Consider the following 21979-nt stretch of genomic DNA (forward strand, 5'->3'; position numbering starts at 1 on the left):
GCGATTGTGGCATACTGCCTCTTCTCAGTTTTCTAATGAGTTCACGCCATCTGCGCTTCTTATAAGCATGGTCACGCAGTTAAATAAGCGATTGAGCATCTACATTGCTTTGTACGGTAAAGCGCAATTGATCCGACAAGGACTTCATGCTGCATTCAAGTGCACCTCGTTAATTCTGAAATAGTTACTCGAATGTCCACGAAAGTTGTTTGAAATGGGAATGGTGTTTCTTTCTTATTTTCCTTTGTTGAAATACATACTTAGGTCAATTCAACATGCCCATCTGTACCTCTGTGCTGTTTTCAAGTGTTTTCAAGTAGCATGTTTTAATAATTAGATGTTCAGTTCCTCCCCAATAAGTAGACATAAAAAAAAGTAATCAATCTCCACCATAATCTTGATCAACGTGTAGGTACATCTGTGCTGATTTTCAAATGTTTTCACAGTAGTATTTCTTTATAATTACAATGTTAAAGGCACCCAGTGCAACTTTATGTAAACATTCAATGAAAAATAAACATTCAATTTCTAGTCTTTTTTACACGTAGTAAGTTTCAATAACTCCATACCATTACATATCGACATTCAAGGAGCAAAGATGAGACGTCGTTGTGTGGTGAGAACTGATAGAAAATCGTAAACAACAACAATCGCCGGTGGGGAGAAGCCATTTTTCCATTGACTGGAAGCCTGCTTTATTTATTGTAGGTTACAAAAAATAAAGAAAATGGCGGCATTGTTGTTATCGATTTTGTATCAGTTCTCACCACACAACGGCGTCTCATCTTTGCTGCTTAAATGTCGGTATGTAATGGTATGGAGTTATTGAAACTTACTACGTGTAAAAAATACTAGAAATTGAATGTTTATTTTTAAGCCTCGAAAGTTGCACTGGGTGCCTTTAAAATGATTCCTAATAGGCCTACTCATGTATTATCATATATGCAGATACATCTTGTTCAAAATGCATACAGTACATTCATATGTATGTATGTATGTATGTATGTATGTATGTATGTATGTATGTATGTATGTATGTATGTATGTATGTATGTATGTATGTATGTATGTATGTATGTATGTATGTATGTATGTATGCATGTGTAAAAAATAGACATAAATACATCTCTCGTCTGGTTCAACCTCCTAACCAGCACAACTTACCTTACCTTTCTCCCCAGCGTCCAAATTGGAGAGTTAAAAACAAATCAATGACAAAAAGGGTAGGTTTGGCGAGCCCGGTGGGCGCCGCGGGCCATCATTTATTGATGAGGTGAAGAGACGTGGAGAGGAGGAGGAGCCTTTGGGGAGCCGGACTCAGAAAACCAGTGGATTTTTTTATTTGTATTCCCGCTTCAAAGATCTTTCGTGGCCATCCCAGTACACCGTGATGGGTTCACGGACATTGCTTGAATGCACCATGAAGTCCCTGACATCGTCGCAAAAGCACTTTACCGTCCAACACAATGTAGGTGCGCAATCGCTCGTTTAAGTGTGACCGTAGTCCGTTACTATAGCAACAGAGAAGTACAACAAGTGCCGGGCAACCCAACGGCGCTGCACCGAGCCGCAGTGTATCACCTCATCCGACGACACTTAAACTAAAATACCAGCGTTTTTTTATAGCTCATCCTTTAAATATCCTTTATTATTGAGCCTAACTTTGACGGATATGTCGTCAAAAGACGTCGTACAGCAGGCCCAGCAGCTGTGGTCGATGCTGGACGACATGTCTCAGGACGACCCCCAGGCCTACCAAACATTCATCCAGAAGCACATGAAGGAGGGTCTGGAGTTCAGCAGCCCGCCCCAGGTCCACTCCTGTGTACGGACGGACATACTGGTAGGTCTGCACTGGTAAATATATCTAGACATACAGGTAGGTGTGCACTGTAAATACATGAAGACATACTGGTAGTAGGTGTGCACTGTGAATAAGTACATGAAGACATACTGGTAGGCAGTGTTGCCAGATTGGGCCTGATTTCCCACCAAATCTGGCAACACTTCTGGTAGGTATGGAGTGTAGATACATGAATACTGGTAGGAATGCACTGATATATGAAGACATACTGGTAGACAGTGTTACAAGATTGGGACAGATTTCCTACCAATCTGGCCACACTGCTGGTAGGTTTGCATTGTAGAAACATGAAGACATACTTGTAGGTATGCACACTGTAGATACTGGACATGAAGGCATACTTGTAGGTGTGCACTGTAGATACTGGGCATTAAGACATATTGCTAGGTGAGCTCTGTAGTTACATGAAGACATACTGGTAGGTGTGCACCGTAAATAAATACATGAAGACACACTGGTATGTATGGACTATAGAAACATGAAGACATACAGGTAGGTGTGCACCGTAAATAAATACATGAAGACACACTGGTATGTATGGACTATAGAAACATAAAGACATACAGGTAGGTGTGCACTGTGATTACATGAAGACATTCTGGTAGGTGTGCATTGTAAATAAATACATGAAGACACACTGGTATGTATGGACTATAGAAACATGAAGACATACAGGTAGGTGTGCACTGTGATTACATGAAGACATTCTGGTAGGTGTGCATTGTAAATAAATACATGAAGACATACTGGTAGGTGTGCATTGTAAATAAATACATGAAGACATACTGGTAGGCAGCGTTGCCAGATTGGGCCAGATTTCCCACCCAATCTGGCAGCACTTCTGGTAGGTATGGAGTGTAGATAGATGAAGACATACTGGTAGGTCTGCACTGTAGATACATGAAGACATACTGGTAGGTGTGCACTGGTTAATACTGGATATGAAGACACATGGGAATGTAACGTTACAACATAACCACACCGTCCCAGGCTGACCTTTCTGTCAATCACAGGCTCTTTCTTATTAGCCGGGCCCCCCTCAGACCTTGGGGTCTTTTATGTGTAGCTCTCTTCCTGACCTTTACTCTGCAGTATCCTGACACCACCTGGTGTCTCCGATCCGATAGGGACCGAAAAAGGGAGTTTTATACGTCAACATCTGCGGCTGGAAACGAGTCCCCGCGGCCCAGGATCCCAGTAAACCAGTACCAGTATGTGGAGGGAGACTGGAAACACACACGGACCCCGATGGAGGTAGTGCCTCACACACAACCCAACACACACTCCTGCACATATGAATACATGTTTATACTCGGATACATAGCGAAGAGGATTAGGGCCACATGGGATTCTTTTTTGAGTTCTTTGAGTTTTAAAGTCAGAATTCTTAGATTAAAGTTAGAACTCCAAAGAATTATCACACATATGTAAATGTATGCGTGCAAAAAAATAATCACATCCTCTTCCGTAGAAACAAAACATTCCGTGAATTCAACTGTGATGTTGCCGGGTTGGTTACGACGGTATATGTTAAACTGTGATGTTGGCGGGTTGGTTACGACGGTATATGTTAAACTGTGATGTTGGCGGGTTGGTTACGACGGTATATGTTAAACTGTGATGTTGGCGGGTTGGTTACGACGGTATATGTTAAACTGAGATGTTGGCGGGTTGGTTACGACGACGATATATGTTAAACTGTGATGTTGGCGGGTTGGTTACGTATGTGTTAAACTGTGATGTTGGCGGGTTGGTTACGACGGTATATGTTAATTCCAAACACCGTGTGCACAGAGAGCTACACCGTGCTGGACGTAGCCTTCAGCCCCTCGGAGCTCCGGCGGTCTGAGCAGCGCCGGGGTGGTGGAGGGGGAGGAGGGGAGCTGGACCCCCAGGTCTATCTGCTGGCCCTGAGCTTCGCCCAGAGGCAGCACGGCCTGAGTTTATCCGAGCGGTACCGGATCCACAGCGCCGGCCCCAGGGGGAGCCGGGAAGACGTGCAGCAGCGCCTCGAATGCCGGAAGCAGCCCGGCAGCAGGCCCGCCCCCGGAGGCGCCCACGGTCCTGACGCAGGTGGAATAATTACGCATCAGGGTTTTACTAATTCGTTGTTTTTATCGTTTTTTGTTTCTTACCCTTGCTTTGTTCTCAGTGTGGTGCTGAGGGGGTGGGCGTTTCCTAGGCTCTGCATTGTGAGATTAGATGTAGGCTTACACTGTTTTTCTAATGGATGAAAATAGGCTTCGGAAAAAATGACCAAGATTATGAGGGAAAAAATGGGTTTTGGGGATTGGTACTAGGGTAAGGGTTTCCTCTTTGTGTCAGTTACTAGGGTTAGGTTGAGGGTCAGGTGTAAGGGCTTGGTGAGGTTTTCTTATAGGGTCAGGCCCCTGCTTTATGTTTGATTATGTCACGTTCCACGTTGCGTCAATGGTAAACCACGATTAGATCAACGATTCATACCAACCCTCCAACACCTGTCTCCATGATCCAGTGTCTTCCCCGGCCTCCCTCCTGCAACACATCTCCTCCCTCCGCCTGGAGGACACAGAAAACCAGTCATCGGAGATCGTGATCGGGCCAACAGCTGCAGCAGCAGAACCAGAGCAGAATAAGAACAAGAATATGAAGGTATTATTGTAGCAAAAGTCTTTAGCACCTGTAACTGCAGAATTTGAATGCGTACACTAAAGTCACAGTAAATTTGAAGTCGTATATATTTATTTTGCATGTGTACTCTAAAGTCACAAATGTGTAACAGTACATTTGTAGTCGTAAAAAAAATATAAATATTTTTTATACCATTGTAAACACAAAATAGGGTCTACGAGTACGCTAATCTGTGTTACAGGTGCACAAATCCTTTTGCTACAATTATTGCAGCGCAGTTGGTGCAAAACACATTCGCACACCCGTGTTTCATAATCTGAGAACATGCCCAAAAGGTGTGCATTCGTAAACCCAAATTTGAACAAATGCATCAGAAGTTGCACATCTGTGAACGCTATGTTAATTCAGCATTTTAATGAGCGATCACAAAACCATTTTACAACTGCTCGAATCTGCTCCTGCAAGTCTCAGCTGTGGGGTTTTTTGCAGGTTGTTTTGCAACACCCCTAGGTGGTAAATGTGTAGCAAAAGTATTCGTATCCGTAGATGACAGAGCGTCCGTGAGCGGGACAAAATAGTCCCGCCCATAATTTCCTAATCCAATGAAAATCGCCGGCAGGGATGCATTTCTCAAATTACACTGGGACCCACCCCGTGCCAGCCATGGAGCTATAAAGATCGCAGCATACTCAGCACGGGATACGTTTCTTTCTGGAGAAGTGAAGAGGGCGTCCTACTGAACGGAGATGGGTATCCTACATTATGTTAAATGAAATGACTTAGTTCAAGTGAATTCCCCCACCTCGGATACCCACCTCCGTTCACAACACATTCTCACTCCGAGCGCGTCGATTTCTGACGAACGGTCAGTGACTTTTGCTTCAGTTTCTGACGCAAAAGGGTACCCTTGCGCTGCTTTTTTAGACGCATGGGGTTTTCAGCAGCCATCGGGTCCCCCGTCAAAGGGTTATTGTAACTAGTTGAAAACCCCATGCGTCTAAAAAAGCAGCGCATGGGTACCCTTTTGCGTCAGAAACTGAAGCAAAAGTCACTGACCGTTCGTCAGAAATCGACGCGCTCGGAACCCAACGGAACCCAACGCTCGGCTACCCAACACTGATCAAAAAAACGATTGTTTCTCTCAATCAAAGCACCAAACAGGACAACTGATGCCCAGAGCCTTAACCCATACATGTTGTGTAATTAACAAGGACACGTTGGTGTAGTTGTGTTGAGGAATGTCACAGATGTCACTGTAAAATCGCCGTTTTTGTGCAGCCATCGGCTCTTCCGTTAGCCAATGGGATGAATGCTTATAGCTTCATATATTGCCGTGGAGGGATTACATTGCAATGATTGGAAAAACCCCTGCGTCGAAAAAAGAAGCACAAGGTCCTCCGTTAGCCAATGGGATGAATGCTCATATAGCGTCTCTATGTGCAGCCATCGGCTCTTCCGTTAGCCAATGGAATGAATGCTCATAGCTTCATATATTGCCGTGGAGGGATTACATTGCAATGAGTGGAAAACCCCCTGCGTCGAAAAAAGAAGCGCAAGGTCCTCCGTTAGCCAATGGGATATGAATGCTCATAGCGTCTCTATGTGCAGCCATCGGGTCCCCCGTCAAAGGGTTACATTGTAACTAGTTGAAAACCCCATGCGTCTAAAAAAGCAGCGCAAGGGTACCCTTTTGCGTCAGAAACTGAAGCAAAAGTCACTGACCGTTCGTCAGAAATCGACGCGCTCGGAGTGAGAATGTGTTGTGAACGGAGGTGGGTATCCGAGGTGGGGGAATTCACTTGAACTAAGTCATTTCATTTAACATAATGTAGGATACCCATCTCCGTTCAGTAGGACGCCCTCTTCACTTCTCCAGAAAGAAACGTATCCCGTGCTGAGTATGCTGCGATCTTTATAGCTCCATGGCTGGCACGGGGTGGGTCCCAGTGTAATTTGAGAAATGCATCCCTGCCGGCGATTTTCATTGGATTAGGAAATTATGGGCGGGACTATTTTGTCCCGCTCACGGACGCTCTGTCATCTACGGATACGAATACTTTTGCTACACATTTACCACCTAGGGGTGTTGCAAAACAACCTGCAAAAAACCCCACAGCTGAGACTTGCAGGAGCAGATTCGAGCAGTTGTAAAATGGTTTTGTGCTCGCTCATTAAAATGCTGAATTAACATAGCGTTCACAGATGTGCAACTTCTGATGCATTTGTTCAAATTTGGGTTTACGAATGCACACCTTTTGGGCATGTTCTCAGATTATGAAACACGGGTGTGCGAATGTGTTTTGCACCAACTGCGCTGCAATAATTGTAGCAAAAGGATTTGTGCACCTGTAACACAGATTAGCGTACTCGTAGACCCTATTTTGTGTTTACAATGGTATAAAAAATATTTATATTTTTTTTACGACTACAAATGTACTGTTACACATTTGTGACTTTAGAGTACACATGCAAAATAAATATATACGACTTCAAATTTACTGTGACTTTAGCGTACGCATTCAAATTCTGCAGTTACAGGTGCTAAAGACTTTTGCTACAATAATACCTTCATACAAGAAGGCTCTAATCCAGGTGATCTCCAGCTCGTATACGCCCCTGCAGCCCCAGACCCCCCACTACCAGCTGCTGGTAATCCCAGGAGGCGGGAGCGGGTCCCGCGGCACAGTGGAGCTAACAGTGGAGCTCCCCAGGGTGCTCTCCGTGTCCGAGTGTCAGCTCAGCGTCTCCCAGGTCGGTGGCTCCTCGACCACGTCCAATCCGCTCACCGGGCCCTCGTCCACGTGGGCGTTTACATCGGGCTGGGCGATTAATCGAATTTTCAGAAAATTAACATAATAGATTTTTTGATTATGGGCAGAACAGCTGGATACATATCTGTATATCATTTTAGATTGGAACATTTGCTTTTTGACCATTTTGTGATTTTTTTAAGACACATTTTTTCCCATAATCGAGCAGCCCTACATTCACACCAGCATACAGCTTTTTAAAAACCCAATGCATGTTTGGGTTAGAAAGTATTTCATTCACTCATTTAATTCATCGGTTAGTGGATAAACAATTTTCATTTTAATAATGAATTGCACATTTGTAGACAAATATTGGCTGCCTTGAACGGCGTCAGAAAAGGGAATGTTTTGTTGATTTCCTGTTTCGGATCGTTATCACGTTAATGGATGATGAATGGGGTTTTTATTGGCTGCTCGTCTGGCAGAGCGGCTCCGTCTGCTCCAATAAGTTATTCCATCGCTCCCGACGCCTTATAGATTGAATGATTAACGAAGAGAACGCTAATTGAATCTACACCACATTTGTGGTTGCAGTAACCCTGGTTTAGCATATTAGCAGTGTTCGATCCCTGGCCGTGTTACCCCTTGTTTTGCTCCTTGTATTACACCTTGTGTTGTACCTTGTGTGGCTCCTGCAGACCGACGTCCTCCTGGAGGTGGAAGACCTCTACCTTCTCCAGGTGGAGCTACCGGAGGCGGTGAACGAGGACAGCGCCTCAGCCACCTTCAACAGGAAGAAGAGGAGGCTGACCGTGAGGCTGGATGTTCTCTGAGACGGCAGACAGTCAGAAGAGACCGGAGACCTCCTCAAAGAACGGCGTCTGACCCTAAAGCAGGAGGTTCTCTGAGGCAGCGGACGATCAGAGGCGACCAGAGACCTCCTTATGGAGCGCAGGCTGACCTTGAGGCTGGGTGTTCTCTGAGACAGCGGAAACCAGAGATTTCCTTAAAGAAAAGTCTGGGAATCAGCCCACGTAGAAACGCCTGGTGGTGGAAAACGATATGTCGAGGAGAGCCGAGGAATCGTTTGGCGAGGAGAAGTCTCCAGAGACGCTTTGATTAAAAGACACGCCGTCATTACAGAAAACGATCCATGCGACAGTTCATCTTTATTAAAAGACTCAAAATGATTTTAAGTACAACAATATCGAGGTTTGGCAATTGACTCACATTGAAAATAGGCATTAAAAAAACACAACAGAACAAACTCTCTTTATTCTTAGGTTCAGATACTAGGCACCTGCTACCGCTGTGGAAAACAGAACACGGCGCTGTAAACTTTCATTTGTTAGCTTCGTTTGAGTCTGACGCCGCACCGATTCCTTGATGGGTCATGCGACACAATGGACATGCACCCAAATACGCGCTGCGGTCAAAGTGCCTAATATGTGTTCAATATAATAAAGTGATAGCAAAATCTTAAGTTAAACTCTCCACATGAAACCATCCCTTTCTGTCGTTTTAAAGTATGTCTCGTGGTAGGAATGTTTTTTTGATTTTGTTTACATCCATTGGTCCCGGGTTTGGTTTGCGGTCGGACAGACGCCCGCTGGCTCTGGTTCGGCGGGGTGCGTCCGGTGGGACTCCCAGTGTGGTTGGCGGTGGCTCTGGTAGTGGCTGAGGTCTGTAATGGCGATGGCAGTGGTGTGTCTGGCTGGCCCCTAGCGCCGGTCTCCGTGGTCCTCCTCCACCCAGGCCACGATCTTCCCCTCCCAGCCAGGCACCACAGCCCCGTCGTGGAACACCTGTAGACACCCCATGCGGACATATTGACACCTCCAACGTGTACGCACACACACAAACTAACACAGTTGCTCAGAAGGACCCAATGGGACTGCAGAAAAACTATAAACAAAGTGTGCAGCGTATTACAGAAGGCGTTCAATAGCCCTAGGATGTGGTTCTGCTCCAACCAAAGCAGAATTGCAAGGAGAAGCAAAATGCGACTGAAAGCTAAAGTAATACTTGACTTTAGGACCTCAATTACAGTGTTATATTTAGCCATGACAAGTAGGGAGAAAAGCACAATGCAAGAGTTCCTGTCGAGCTGGCCTTTATATCAGGGCATGAGCATGAATCAATTGTGCAATTTTATTTTTTTCTGTGTGGGACATTGCAAAACCCCACTAATGGTTGTGGCCTCAAAAGCACAATTGAAAAGTTCATAACATAGTTTTATATGGATTTGGCAGCTCTTTGTTAGAATTGCCCTCCTGTTGAGATGAAGTTGTGAATATGAAGTTGCTGGGTGTAAGGGTAATCACGTCTCTCCCCCGCCTACCTCCTCTTTCACCGTGCCAAACTCCGGGTCTAGGGCCTTAAAGTGGTACCGATAGCTGCCATGGCGATCCACAGCCGCCTTAAAGTCCCGCAATGTGACTTCTCCCAGCCTGAAGGAGAGAGAGGCACGCGCAGTCAGTCTCATGGGAGGCTGAACACACAGATACCCAGTCACCATGCAGATACATGCAAACGCTTGAGGGCAAATCGCTGCCATCTTAGGCAGGAGGCCATTTCCTTATCGTTTGCCTTGTTCATCATTTTCTCGCCTTCCATAAAGAGAAGCTATGATAGCGCATTTACATTTAGGGCATTTAGCAGACGTCTTTGTCTAAAGTGACTTACAACCATTCATACACATTCAGACTCCGACGGAGGAGTCAACCATGCAAGGCAGCCATGCCAGCTCGTTGGGTGCAGTTAGGGTGAGGTGTCTTGCTCAGGGACGCCAGCTGGGAGCCGGGGATCGAACTAGCGACTTTCCGGTTACATTTCAACCCGCCATACCTCCCGAGCTTCTTCCGCCCTAACGCATGCATGCATTCAAGTCGCAATGAGCAGCGAACCCAGAACTGACAAACTTGGCATCAACTCATAAACGAATTGGTAATAACCAAGTACTAAGCGATGATCTCAGCGTGAACTCAGAGTGAACTGTTGTTTACCTCTTGGGGATGTTGATTAAGAAGGGGGTGAGTGAGCGGTCGGTGAAGTACAGAACTTTGGTGCAGACGGCAGAGTTCAGCCCCGGGCTGCTGTGGGAGTGGGCTATTTCTGAACACAAGTCAACACACGGCCAGTCATGAGATACAATGAAGGCACGCAACACAGTGAGATAACACAATGGAAACTAGTGTCAGTATCGCTACAGGTTGACGTGGAGACTCCATTGTCCCCCCCCCCCCCCATCTATCGATCAATCCAGTAAATATATTTTTATCTCACTTGATGGCGGCCAGGAATCGCGGTCTGTTGAATTGGCTCGCCGTCCCGGAGATCGATATTCCTCCTATAGATTGCAGAGAATCATAAACCCTTCAGACCACCAGGATAGCAGGCAACACGAGATATAGAACAGAAATATAGCAGTACTGTTTTTCGCAGGTTAAGCTATATACGAATCGAGCTGAAGTAATTTACAAAGCAAGTTCAATAATTCATACTGTGTGTGGGCATTTGTGGATAAATGATTTCTTGCTAGGGACATCCATTGATTTCCATTGTGTTAATACAGAACATCAATCGCAAAACAATTGCTATATTAGTATAATAGTCTGTTTTTCCATAGGATTAAAGGAGTCCATTGTTGGTGGAGTTTGTGTCTTTGCGGTTGTGCAAGATTTGGTTTATTTGTTTTTTCATGTGTATATGTGAGTGTTTGATGTGTTCCTGTGTTTGTGTTTGTTTGTGTGTGTATGTGTGTTCATCTGTGTGTTTGTGTGTGTGTGATTGTGTGTGAGCGAGAGCAAGAGCCAAACAGTTAGTAAAATACTGCTCCATTTCAGCAATTATAGGAAGCATGTTTATTTGGAAAGGAGACGTTTCTTGTACCCCTGAAATGGCATAATACATAACAATGTGCTGATCTGTTTTAATGTATTGAATTTTTATACGTTGAATGTGGAATCAATGAAAGTATATAAAATATGTGCATTCATCTATGTGTGTGGGTGCGTCATTATGCATTAATGTGTGGGTGTGTATGTGGTCATGTGTGTGTGTTTGTGTGTGCGGTCATGTGTGTGTCTTTACCCCTTTCTCCTGCCTCCGCTGGCTGTCGGCCGAGTGCAGGCGGTCCATGAGGCTGGCCACGCCCTGCTCCAGCGTGTCCAACGTGTGGTGGAGGGGGTCGTGACCCGAGAAGTTGTCCCTCAGGCTGCGCAGGGCTTCCCTGACCAGCTGTAGCTCCTCCCCCTGAACCCAATTCACCCAATTCAATGACATCATGACAACGTGAACTCACATCAAGCTGTCAGGAGTGCGTTAGGTGCAGGCTTAAGCCTCTATGGTTTAAGCCACTACATTGCCCTGAAAACTGAGTAGTGATTCTGTACTGCCAGGAGTCATTTCATCCAAAACAAGTTAATTACCTTTCTTAGTTTTAATTTGTATAATGTAAATGCACTTGAGTTGACATAAAACCAATGAACTAAGTGGAAGCAAATGTTTCACTTTAATTCCAAGCTGTAAAATATCTCGCAATATATATAAAATCATTTAGGGTAATGTTCGCCCGGAGTCGGACCTTATCAATTCTCTTTAACATAAATCGGGGCATTAGGATATAAACTCACCGGAGCGGTGTGCTGGAACAGCTGTGCAGAGCTCAGCGTCACCGAGTTGTTGTAGCCACTGTTCTCGTTCCTAAAAGACTGTCGGAGGAAGGCGGTCGAACACAGGTTAACGAGCGTGTGGGGGAGGCTGGCGGCTCGGACAGTGGAGCGGTGTTTGTGGCGAGCTTACCCGTACGCGGCTGATGTCATGTGACTTGATGTGCTGAGAGTCCTCTGTCTTTTGCTGCTGCAGCAGCATCAGACGTTCCTTCTTCCCGAGCTGCTGCTGTTGTTACGAAGATGGGAGATGAACTAAATGTCAATTCATTGTATCCAGAATGCCACTCTGTCCAATGCAAACGTAATTGTGTTCATTTTCTATAGTGCCATGCCATTCCATTCAAAGATTCTCAGAAATACCTACCTTTTATTTCATAAATAAAAAGCGAAGTTACCTCATATTCAATCATTAGTTTGTCCCGTTCGCTCAGCTTTCGTTTGAGCTCGCTCTAAACAAAACAGAATAAAACAACTGTGACATTATGTCATGGTGTATCTTGTGTGAACCACAGGTGAACAGCGATGCGTGTGTGTGTGTGTGTGTGTGTGTGTGTGTGTGTGTGTGTGTGTGTGTGTGTGTGTGTGTGTGTGTGTGTGTGTGTGTGTGTGCTTGCGTGCGTGCGTGCATGGTGCGTGCGTGCGTGCGTGCGTGCGTGCGTGTGTGCGTGTCCCCTCACGTTCTCCCCTTCCAGCTCCTCCCTGGTCATGTTGCTCCTCAGCAGCTCCTGCTTGAGGTTGAGCACCACATCCTCCTGCACCGCCATGCGCTGCTGGAGTGCATCCTAATGAGGGAGAGGGGGGGGGGGTGAGAGAGGGGGGAGAAAGAGAGAGAGAGGGGGTGGAGGAGAGAGGTGGGAGAGAGAGAGAGAAGGAGAGAGGCATAAGAGGCAGAGACAGAGGGGGGAGAGAGTTGGAGAGAAGGAGAGAGGGATAAGAGGCAGAGAGAGAGATAAGAGGGTGAGAGAGAGGGATAAGAAGGAGAGAGCGATGCAGAGAGAGAGATGGAAGAGGGGGAGAGAGAGAGATAAGAGGGAGAGAGATGCAGCAAAAGAGAGAAAGGGGGGGAGATGCAGAGAGAGAGAGATAAGAGGGAGAGAGAGACAGAGGCCAAGAGAGATGCAGAGAAAGGGAGAGAGAAAGATGCAGAGAGAGAGAGAGCGATAATAGGGAGAGAGATGCAGAGAGAGACAGAGAGCGAGAGAATGAGAGAGGCACAGGGACAGAGAGAGCTGGAGGTACAATAGTACTCTAGAGGGGAGCTGCATACAGAAACAAAAAAACAACCAAAGCTAGTTTTAAATTACAGCGTGACATGAGGAGTGTTTACCTTGATGGCCTGTATGTGGCGAGACTCCTGCTTGTGTCTCAGGAGCTCCCTCTACAAACCACAGAAGAAGCATATGAAGACCAAGACGAAGAAGCAGAAGAAGATGATGAAGAAATATAACAAGACCCAGCACAGGGATTTCATCGTCAGCCCCTGCTCCTCCATACAAGGCACCTCTTTATATTCACTGACGGTACCTTGAGATCAAGAGTCTCCTCTGTGCTTTGGTCCAGACGACTGCGGATTAGAACCTTCAAAGTAGGAAATGGGGGTGGGGAGAGGGGAGAGGCAGCATAAATAGCAAGGAAGAAGAAGAAGAAGAAGAAGAAGAAGAAGAAGAAGAAGAAGAAGAAGAAGAAGAAGAAGAAGAAGAAGAAGAAGAAGAAGAAGAAGAAGAAGAAGAAGAAGAAGAAGAAGAAGAAGAAGAAGAAGAAGAAGAAGAAGAAGAAGAAGAAGAAATGGTGTTTCAATTAAAGAAAAAAATAACAACTGTTTTTGGAAGAAATTTGTTTTCAAGCCGAGCTTCTGCTCAGCCGATCCGAGGCCCAATAACCCATAATACGAGCACCAGCCATAATTACAGCGCCGATAAAGTGCTGACTTGCGAGTGCGGTTTTAAAAGCAGGAAGCGGGGAAACTGTACCAGCTGCTGTTCGGCGTTGATCCGACTGTCCCCGAAGCTCAGAGATGAACTCTGGTCCTCTTCAGGGAGAGAACCGTGCAACAGCAGTGCCTGGACACACACACACACACACATTGCAATGTTTTAATAATGCAATACCTGAAAAATACCACACCTTCCACACATACATTATGTATAGAGCACATAATGTATATAGATTTTTAAAAATAATTTGAGGTGTAAATGTGCAGCCTAAATCTCGGCAGAATGGGGCTGTTTTCATCTCCGATCGAGCAGACCGTTATGCAAGCTTCAGGCTTGGCTGGGCCGGGTTTGACCTAGCTACATGGTGCCCTTGTGAGAGACCTCTGGGGAGTCACCTGCAGGCGGAACACCATCCGCCTCGCCTCCTGCATCTCCTTCTCCAGCTGCTCCTGGTGGGTCTCCAACTGCTCCTCCCAGGGTCGCCCCTCCTCCTCCGGCGCGTCCTGCCCCAGGCTCGGACACAGCCCACAGAGAACCACCTCTCCTGCTCCCGCCAACGGCCAGGGTTTAAACACAGAGCAGAGGAGAGCCACGCTATGACAGGAGACCACTTACACAACAGTTGCTATTTGGGTGCAGCGTGTTAGCGATGGCTTCATGCTTCGCTTCGAGAGGTGCGATGTGCTACAGACCGGCGTTGCATTTCTTGTCCATCAGCTCTGGTTTCTCCACCCCAGGCCCCCCCGGCTGGCTGGATGGAGGTTTGACACATTCTTCTGGGGGGCTGTCAGTGGAGGCGAACTGGGCCTCTGCATACTCTTCTTTAGGGGAGTGTGCCGGGCTGGCGGAGCTAAGACTGGGACGGACAGGAGGAGAGAAGACAAGGAACAAGACTAACTGGACTGAAAACAAGGGCTGAACAGCTCGATGGCTGTGGCTCGACATGTTTGAGAATGTCAACAATAACCGATATACGGGAGTGACGTAAAACTAGTAGCGTGACGTGTTGGACACTGTAAACACTAACTGATTTACAGGAGTGACTTTACAGGAACAAGAGTTGTATCTTGAAATGTTTGAGTGTAACTTTACACAAAAAAGAGTCAAACTAGTAGCTTGACGTGTTTGAGACTGTAAACAATAACTAATATACAGGGGTGACGTTACAGGAATAAGAGTTCTAGCTTAAAATGTTTGAGTGTAACTTTACAAAAACAAGAGTCGAACCAGTTTATGATTTTAGCTTTACAAATCTGAAACTGTAGCTTTAAAGTAACAACTGTTGAAAACTTACTTTACAGTAACAAGCGATGGACAAGTTCAAGGGTGTAACTATTTAGGAACAAGACTAAAGCCAGTTCAACACTGTAACTTGAAATGTTGGAGAATGTAACTTTAAACAAACAACAGTTGGACCAGTTCAACATTGTGACTTAACATCATGTTGGAGATGAACTCTACAAGAGTTGAACGGGAGTTGAACAAGTTCAAACCCAGCAGGAAACAGTAGCTTTCGGTTTGCATAATAAACATAATAAACAATAGTATGAACTCCACGTGGACCTGATAATTAGCAATTCATGTTTCTGTTGTATTTTCCTTTGATCCAAATGAGGTCATACAACAGCCCAGTCATTAATGAATTCAGGCAGCAATGTAAGCAACGACATTATGAAGTGATAACTACACTTTTGAGGTATAATATCAAGGCTGGGCGATTTAGTTCTTCCCATATATCATCAACACACATCTCACCAGCCCAGTTGACACTGAGTGTGAGTTTGTTCATGTTGTGATCTCTGTTAAACAATCCATTCTCCCAGCAGCCTGTGGCCTGTTGGTCAGCTCTCGTGGTCACTTTGCTGCTCTTAAGAATAGAACCCTTTGTGACCTCCGACCTCCAGTGATACACATCGGCTCTCTATGCTCCTCTTCTGCTCTAAGCTTGTGTGTGTCTGTGGGAAAAAACATTGCTGCACACTGCCAAGCCGTAAGGCCTATGTTTCATGCCAAGCAAGGGCTGGAAGCCATATATCAGAGGCAGTGGGCATGTTCACACACACACACACACACACACACACACACACACACACACACACACACACACACACACACACACACACACACACACACACACACACACACACACACACACACAACACCCCCCCCCCCCACACACACACACACACACACGCACACACACACAAAAACTAACCCATTCTAATGTTGCGACATTTCTTCTACATTTTGGCTCACATTTTCCCCCCAGTTCTGGAACTATCTCCTGGCTGTAAGGGAAACCACAGCAAAACAAAATGGCCTTAAGACACTAAGCTGCACGGGTCACATGCTAGCTGTCTCTTCAGAGAATCATAAATTCCCACAAGTCTTTCTAAAAAAAGCGAAGGATGGCTGGTTTGACTGTGATGACAAGTCTTGCTCTGAGAGGAATGCGGGGAGCTAGTTACTAATCTCCCTTTTGCCGGTATTCCATTACCGAGATGGGAATCTGTATTGGTGTATTGTTTGTTGGTCAACTTTATTGAATAAGTTGGACATGCCGCCTTCTGTGTGGAGCCAACAGTGGCAGCACAGAGACGTGGCCCATAGAAGATAAGCCAGAGATTTAGCACCAGGATTTACAAGAGATGAGCTTCATTTCAGCAGATTAATGTCTCTTTTAGCAGGGGATTTCATGCAGTGGTTCGCTGGCTGTATAGCAGTGGTTCTCAGCTGGAGGGCCCAGACACACTTCTGGGTCAAAGTGGCCTTTTGAAGGGAAACACGTATATGGCAAACATGAATCTTAAGAAAGAAGCACATACAATGGTAAATGGACTGCATTATACAGCACATTTCTTACCATTGGCCACTCAAAGCGCTGTACATTATTGCCCAACATTAACCCATTCATGCACCCGTTCACACACCGACGGCGGTGTCAGCCACGCAAGGCGACAGCTAGCTCGTCAGGAGCAGTTAGGGTGGGGTGTCTTGCTCAGGGACACCTTGACACTCGACACACTAGGAGGAGCCGGGGATTGAACTAGCAACATTTCGGTTACCAGCCAAACAGCTCTACCTCCTGAGTCACTGCCCTAATTAATTAACTTTGTTTTGAGGTTAATTGATGTTCTATACCTTTCTATTTCATTGAGTTTAGCCTCAATAGTGGCTCAATGTTTTTAATAGTACATTAAGGTGTGGTTATGGCAATATTGTTAAGGTTTTTTCGGGGTCTTGACTGATCTGACCCGTGTGTTTCCTGAAGCTTGTGGAGATCCACTGCTGTAAATGCACACCGTGTATTATTCTTTCTTAATGACAAATGAATGATATCTAATGATATCCAACGATATCTACTAGACCTCTAGCATATCCAATGGGTGGAAATTGCTCCATTCCTACCCCACTGCCGTTGCTATGGCAATAACAGTCTATGCTCACAATGACCCCCCCCCCCCACACACACACTACAACTGGTACCCAGACACACCCATCAGTCGCGTCACGTTTGCAAAAGAACCTGCAGCATCATGGTTTTACACCGAATTAAACGATTATGTAACCGTGTGATTGCTAAACTATCGCCGAAAGCTAGACCTCTGACAATCACTCGACAGGTTAATCAATACACATCAGTGTCACATCGGTTTAACGGCCCACAGTACAGATCCTTTGTTATTATATCATAATTATATTAATTAATTAAAAACGAGGGAGGTGCATTTCGGTTACTCTTGGTTCTCTCGACAATACTATTCCTATAACGATGTTAAAACCAGTTCTTACCATTTCATCTGTTTGGCTCCCATGTCTGCACGTCTAAGCGCGCATCGAGCCCGTCCCCTGATGGGTGATGTCCCGCTCGGCTCACAGGACCAGAGCCCAAACCCCAACCCCAAGCCTCGGTTGTGGAGACTGGAACCACCAGACGGGTCTCCGACACGTTTCACACCGCAATAAAACACTGTTCAAATGATCTCCTACCGCGTTTGTCTGGGGAGAAAGAAAACAACCCTCCAAATCTCGGTTCTAGAGCACCCGTACCCTGCCCCGGTTCATTTGGAGACGCGATCCCGGTTTGCGGTCGCGAACGGGGGGAGTCTCTGCGCGCTCAGCAGCGCCACTAGTTCTCTAGTCTGCCTGGTTTCTCATCGCAGCACCCGCCTTGTGGCCGGTGAGCTCACAAGCCCCCATTCACCAACACAATGTGATTGTTCCTGGACAACAACAAACGAGACAGCGCTTTGCACATCTCTTCCCCTCCCGGTCCCTTTCTCTCTTTTATTCCCCCATGCTCCCTCCTCTCTTCTGCTCGGGAATCAGTGGTTCCTCCAGTGAGTGCAGAGAAAGGCAGCAGCAGACATTGCTTCTGTCTGAGAGTGTGTTGCTGTTTACCCTCCCCCTCACTCTCCCCTGCTCCTTCCTCCTCCTCCTCTCTCCCCATGGTCTCCCCTTTCACAAGAAGGAGGAGGTGGTAACAGACCGAGGAGCGGGGTTTGATTTTGCAGTAAATCTCTGTGTTGTTGTAGCCCAAAGAGTACATTTAAATGCTCAGAATCTGACAGTCGTGTGAAAATGGCTGCTGGCGATGGATGAGGATGGGTGTGGTGGTTTATTTTTAACTGAAACCGACGGCCTGTAGAGTGACTGGCACTGCACCACATGTCAGAGCATGAGAGGTGTTAATGATATATCATTTACAAAGGAAGGAAAGTATGCATGACTACCAAAACACACAGGGGAGACTGGCAGAACATATGGGTGTAAAATGGTTATGTAAGAGCCATAATACTTACAAAATTAATAAACAGTTTTTTTTAATACAAAGTATAAAACCTATAGAGATATATGTGGTTGCCCGAGTATTTGGGCTGGTGACTTGGGTGAGTTAGTCGGCTGCTTAGCCTGCTTTGCATTTCTGGATTTGACAATCATAGTTACTCTTGTTATCTGCAATGTTTTGAATCAGAGAACAATGGCTATATTCTCTAAAGGAACAAGTTTCATTTGTGCTCCAAACCAGCTGGTCACCAATAGTTTTAGCTGGCAAGCCAGCCTGATTCAGTCAGTTATCATAGTAGCCTACAACCATACTGATGGTTGTATCGTGAACTTTTCCGACCTATGGATTAGCCATTCTGCACGTGGGCTTTGCATAATGCAGGCCTATGGAAATAGAAGGATTCAAATGGTTTGGTGTAATGACCTAATTCAGGGATCCACGTATACATAAAGCCTACCCTGGGAAGTGAGGTGTGCCTGGAAATGTTCTGATGGATCTGATGTTGCGCGCTTTGCTGCGCAGAATCAAAGCGACCCTCTTAGTTCACATTTGTCTCTATCTCTAGTTCAGATCAAGAAACATTTGCTGTGCCTTGATTTTTCAGGAAGGAAGTCGATGTGCCAGGATCCCAAAAATATCATAAAAAAAACTTCCCAAAGGGGCCCCTGGCAGGTTCAGTCGGGAACTAGAGGGCTTGATTATAACAGTATCAATTGTATCAATACACGTTGGTTCGTGTTTGTTTGTGAGTTACTAAATTAGCATTTGTTTTACGCATTTTTTATGCACTTTTTCCCTTCTAATTCATTGTTTTGTCTGTTATAGCGTGTCGCAGTGACTACAACTGAATGCCTGGACTCTCCCTATAGTTGACCGGCCAGAACCCCCTCACTAATTATTATTTTATTTACCTCCTGTGTGTAAATGATGACACCCCATTGCACTCCTGGTCATCCCTGGAAGGAGGGGTCCCCCACTCTGCGTTCCTCCTCAAGATTTCTTCCTTGCTAATTAAGGGAGTTTTTTCTCGCCCTTTTTCTTGGGCTAGGGCCAGGGGGATGTCATAAATAGATGGCCTGTTAAGCCCTTTGAGACTGTGCCTGTGATTAAGGGATAGTAAATAGTCAAATAAAATTGGATTTAAATTGAATTGAATATAAAATCAGGATCAGAGGAAAGTGGTCCTGGTTTGGCGTAGATGAAGGGGTGCTGCAGCCATTGTTCCGAGGGGTTGTGGGGTACACAAGACCAAAAAAGGTTGAGAAACACTGACCCCATTTATTCTGACAGCATTTGAGGTGGATCTTAGGGCCTAGGAGGGCTGGGGCCTGGGCGTGTACCTTGTGATCCAGGGCTGGGGTGAGGTCTCGGTTAGGGTCTTGGGGGGCCGGGGCCAGGGTGTGTACAGTGTGATCCAGGGCTGGGGTGAAGGAGCTGCTGGGTGAAGGGAAACCCTGGCCCTCACCCATGACTTCCACTGTTTAATTCATCCAGATCGTGTTTTCAGCATAGGGGACCCCGGGGATGGAGTCACAGTCGAGGAAGCATGGAAATGAAACACTTTTTTATGTGGGCCAGTCCGATGAGAATAATGTTTCATTTATGGTTCAATACGCAGACGAACGCCGGAGGAAAGTGGGGGCTCAGATAAACGCGGGCCCCGTCTTGGGGGCTCGAGGAAATGCAAATTTGGGGTCGGGAAGAAAATAGATAAGGAAATGTGAGACGTTCAAGAACATTGGGGGGAGGATCACAGAGCCGTCATGGAAGTAAAAAAAAAACACTTTTTTGTTAATGAAAACGAACAAGTTATACGATTCGAGAGCCTGAGCCACAGGGAGGGGGATACAGGGGCTTTGGAGCAATGTTAAAGCCAATAAACGTACGCTCATGGGAGATTCTTCCAGCTCATGCTGTTCATGGTAGAGTAGGCTACATGTACGCGACATACATACCAGTCATATCTGTCTGGTCTGATCACATGTGGATCCTCCCATCAAAGAATGACCTGTGACCTGTAGGAATTCTGAGCATATCTTCGGAGGTGCAGATGTCTGCGCGGGTCCATGCATCGGCGTCGGAATAGAAAGGCCTGAGGGAGTGTTCTTTGTAGACCGGAACGTCAGACTCGGGGACCTCAAAGACGGGGACTCAGATGAAGATGTGGGTCAGTGTGTTGACGCCGTAATCTCCTAAACAAATCTCCCTTCCCCGTCTGAATCAGCGCAGCAGTCACGGACGATCGAGACCATGAGGCACCGCGTGTTGAAAGGCCGGCCGGATCTGGGGAAATGAAAAGGAATAATCTGCCAGCGCCGCCAAACCACCCGGAACGCCGATGTTAAAGGAAAGTGCTCTCCCACAACTCATTATCAAACACCTCACCATCTGGCCCGCTCCGGGGTGCAGCCAGCGCTTTCTGTGGGATGACTCAGCCGCCCGCCAGCCCGCGCGACATTCGTTTACAAAGATCTGTCTGCCGCTTCAACGGCAACATTATCACATCGCCGAGGTAACCCCCCGAGGGCAGAGAGACGCCGCCGCGGGGTGTTGAACACCCCGAGCAATCACTCACTGGGTGAAAGTCAAAACACAGACACACACACACAGAGGTTCTGGGAGAATCAATCACAAACAGTGTCCAGGTCCAGGACCCGGTGATTGGAGGGCGAGCGCGTGGGACTCCCGGCGTAGGAAGACACATCGAGAAACGGGAGCGCACAAGCAGTTAATTAAGGATGGTGAAGTGATTGACGCTAATGAACGATGTACGGTGAGGTGACATCAAGGGGACAAAAACTAAAACCTACACTAAGGTGCTGCTACGGCAACAGCGGCGGACGGATGCTGTTGCTAAGGGACTTCGGAGCCTGCCTCCTTTGTTGCTCTCCATCACTGCATGAAGCAAAATTGAGAGGTCATCACGGATAGTGTCTGTGGTCAACAGTTTAGCAGGGATAAATGATGTGTTTTCTCTCACAACATATTGACCTTTAATTACTTTGGGGGGGGGGGGGGGGGGGGGTGAGGAACAACCACCAATTAATATTGGAAGGTTGAAAACATTAGATGAAATCACATACGTTTATAAATCCCAATCATATCAAATGCTCATAAAGAAAAGGCATAAAATAAAAATATATGCATATAGGTCATATCAATAGTCAATAGTGACCAAAGCGCTTGTATTTACACGTTCAGTCTCTGAGCCAGAACTGTTAAGTTAGCATATCTCTCATATATGTATGATAAAAAAATATTGATCACTGATCAATAAATTAATCAGTGATCAATAAATTAATCAGTGATCAAGAACGTTCACCGAGCGAACGTTCATGGACCGAGCTTGTCCATTGATG

At 46.1% G+C, this 21979-nt stretch overlaps 2 protein-coding genes across 2 annotated transcripts; one reads left to right on the plus strand and one right to left on the minus strand.

Annotated features, from left to right (window-relative positions):
* The first annotated feature begins 1204 nt into the window (after positions 1-1204).
* On the plus strand, positions 1205-8701 carry pih1d2 (PIH1 domain containing 2). The gene is made up of 6 exons (XM_060076197.1): positions 1205-1843; positions 2992-3118; positions 3659-3937; positions 4359-4495; positions 7055-7225; positions 7923-8701. Exons 1-6 carry the CDS (start codon positions 1673-1675, stop codon positions 8055-8057), a joined length of 1020 nt encoding a protein of 339 aa, XP_059932180.1. The 5' UTR covers positions 1205-1672; the 3' UTR covers positions 8058-8701.
* Positions 8377-18245, minus strand: dixdc1a (DIX domain containing 1a). Its single transcript, XM_060074958.1, has 15 exons — positions 17624-18245; positions 14524-14687; positions 14227-14375; positions 13868-13957; positions 13422-13475; positions 13225-13275; positions 12575-12679; positions 12293-12346; positions 12028-12123; positions 11859-11936; positions 11317-11478; positions 10510-10573; positions 10230-10338; positions 9566-9674; positions 8377-9029 (listed from the first exon to the last, which is right to left on the minus strand). The coding sequence occupies exons 1-15, from the start codon at positions 17644-17646 to the stop codon at positions 8946-8948; spliced, it is 1392 nt and encodes a 463-aa protein (XP_059930941.1). The 5' UTR covers positions 17647-18245; the 3' UTR covers positions 8377-8945.
* Between the last annotated feature and the right edge of the window lie 3734 nt (positions 18246-21979).

This window comes from Gadus macrocephalus, chromosome 16 (assembly GCF_031168955.1).
Source record: "Gadus macrocephalus chromosome 16, ASM3116895v1".
NCBI classification, from domain to species: Eukaryota; Metazoa; Chordata; class Actinopteri; order Gadiformes; family Gadidae; genus Gadus; species Gadus macrocephalus.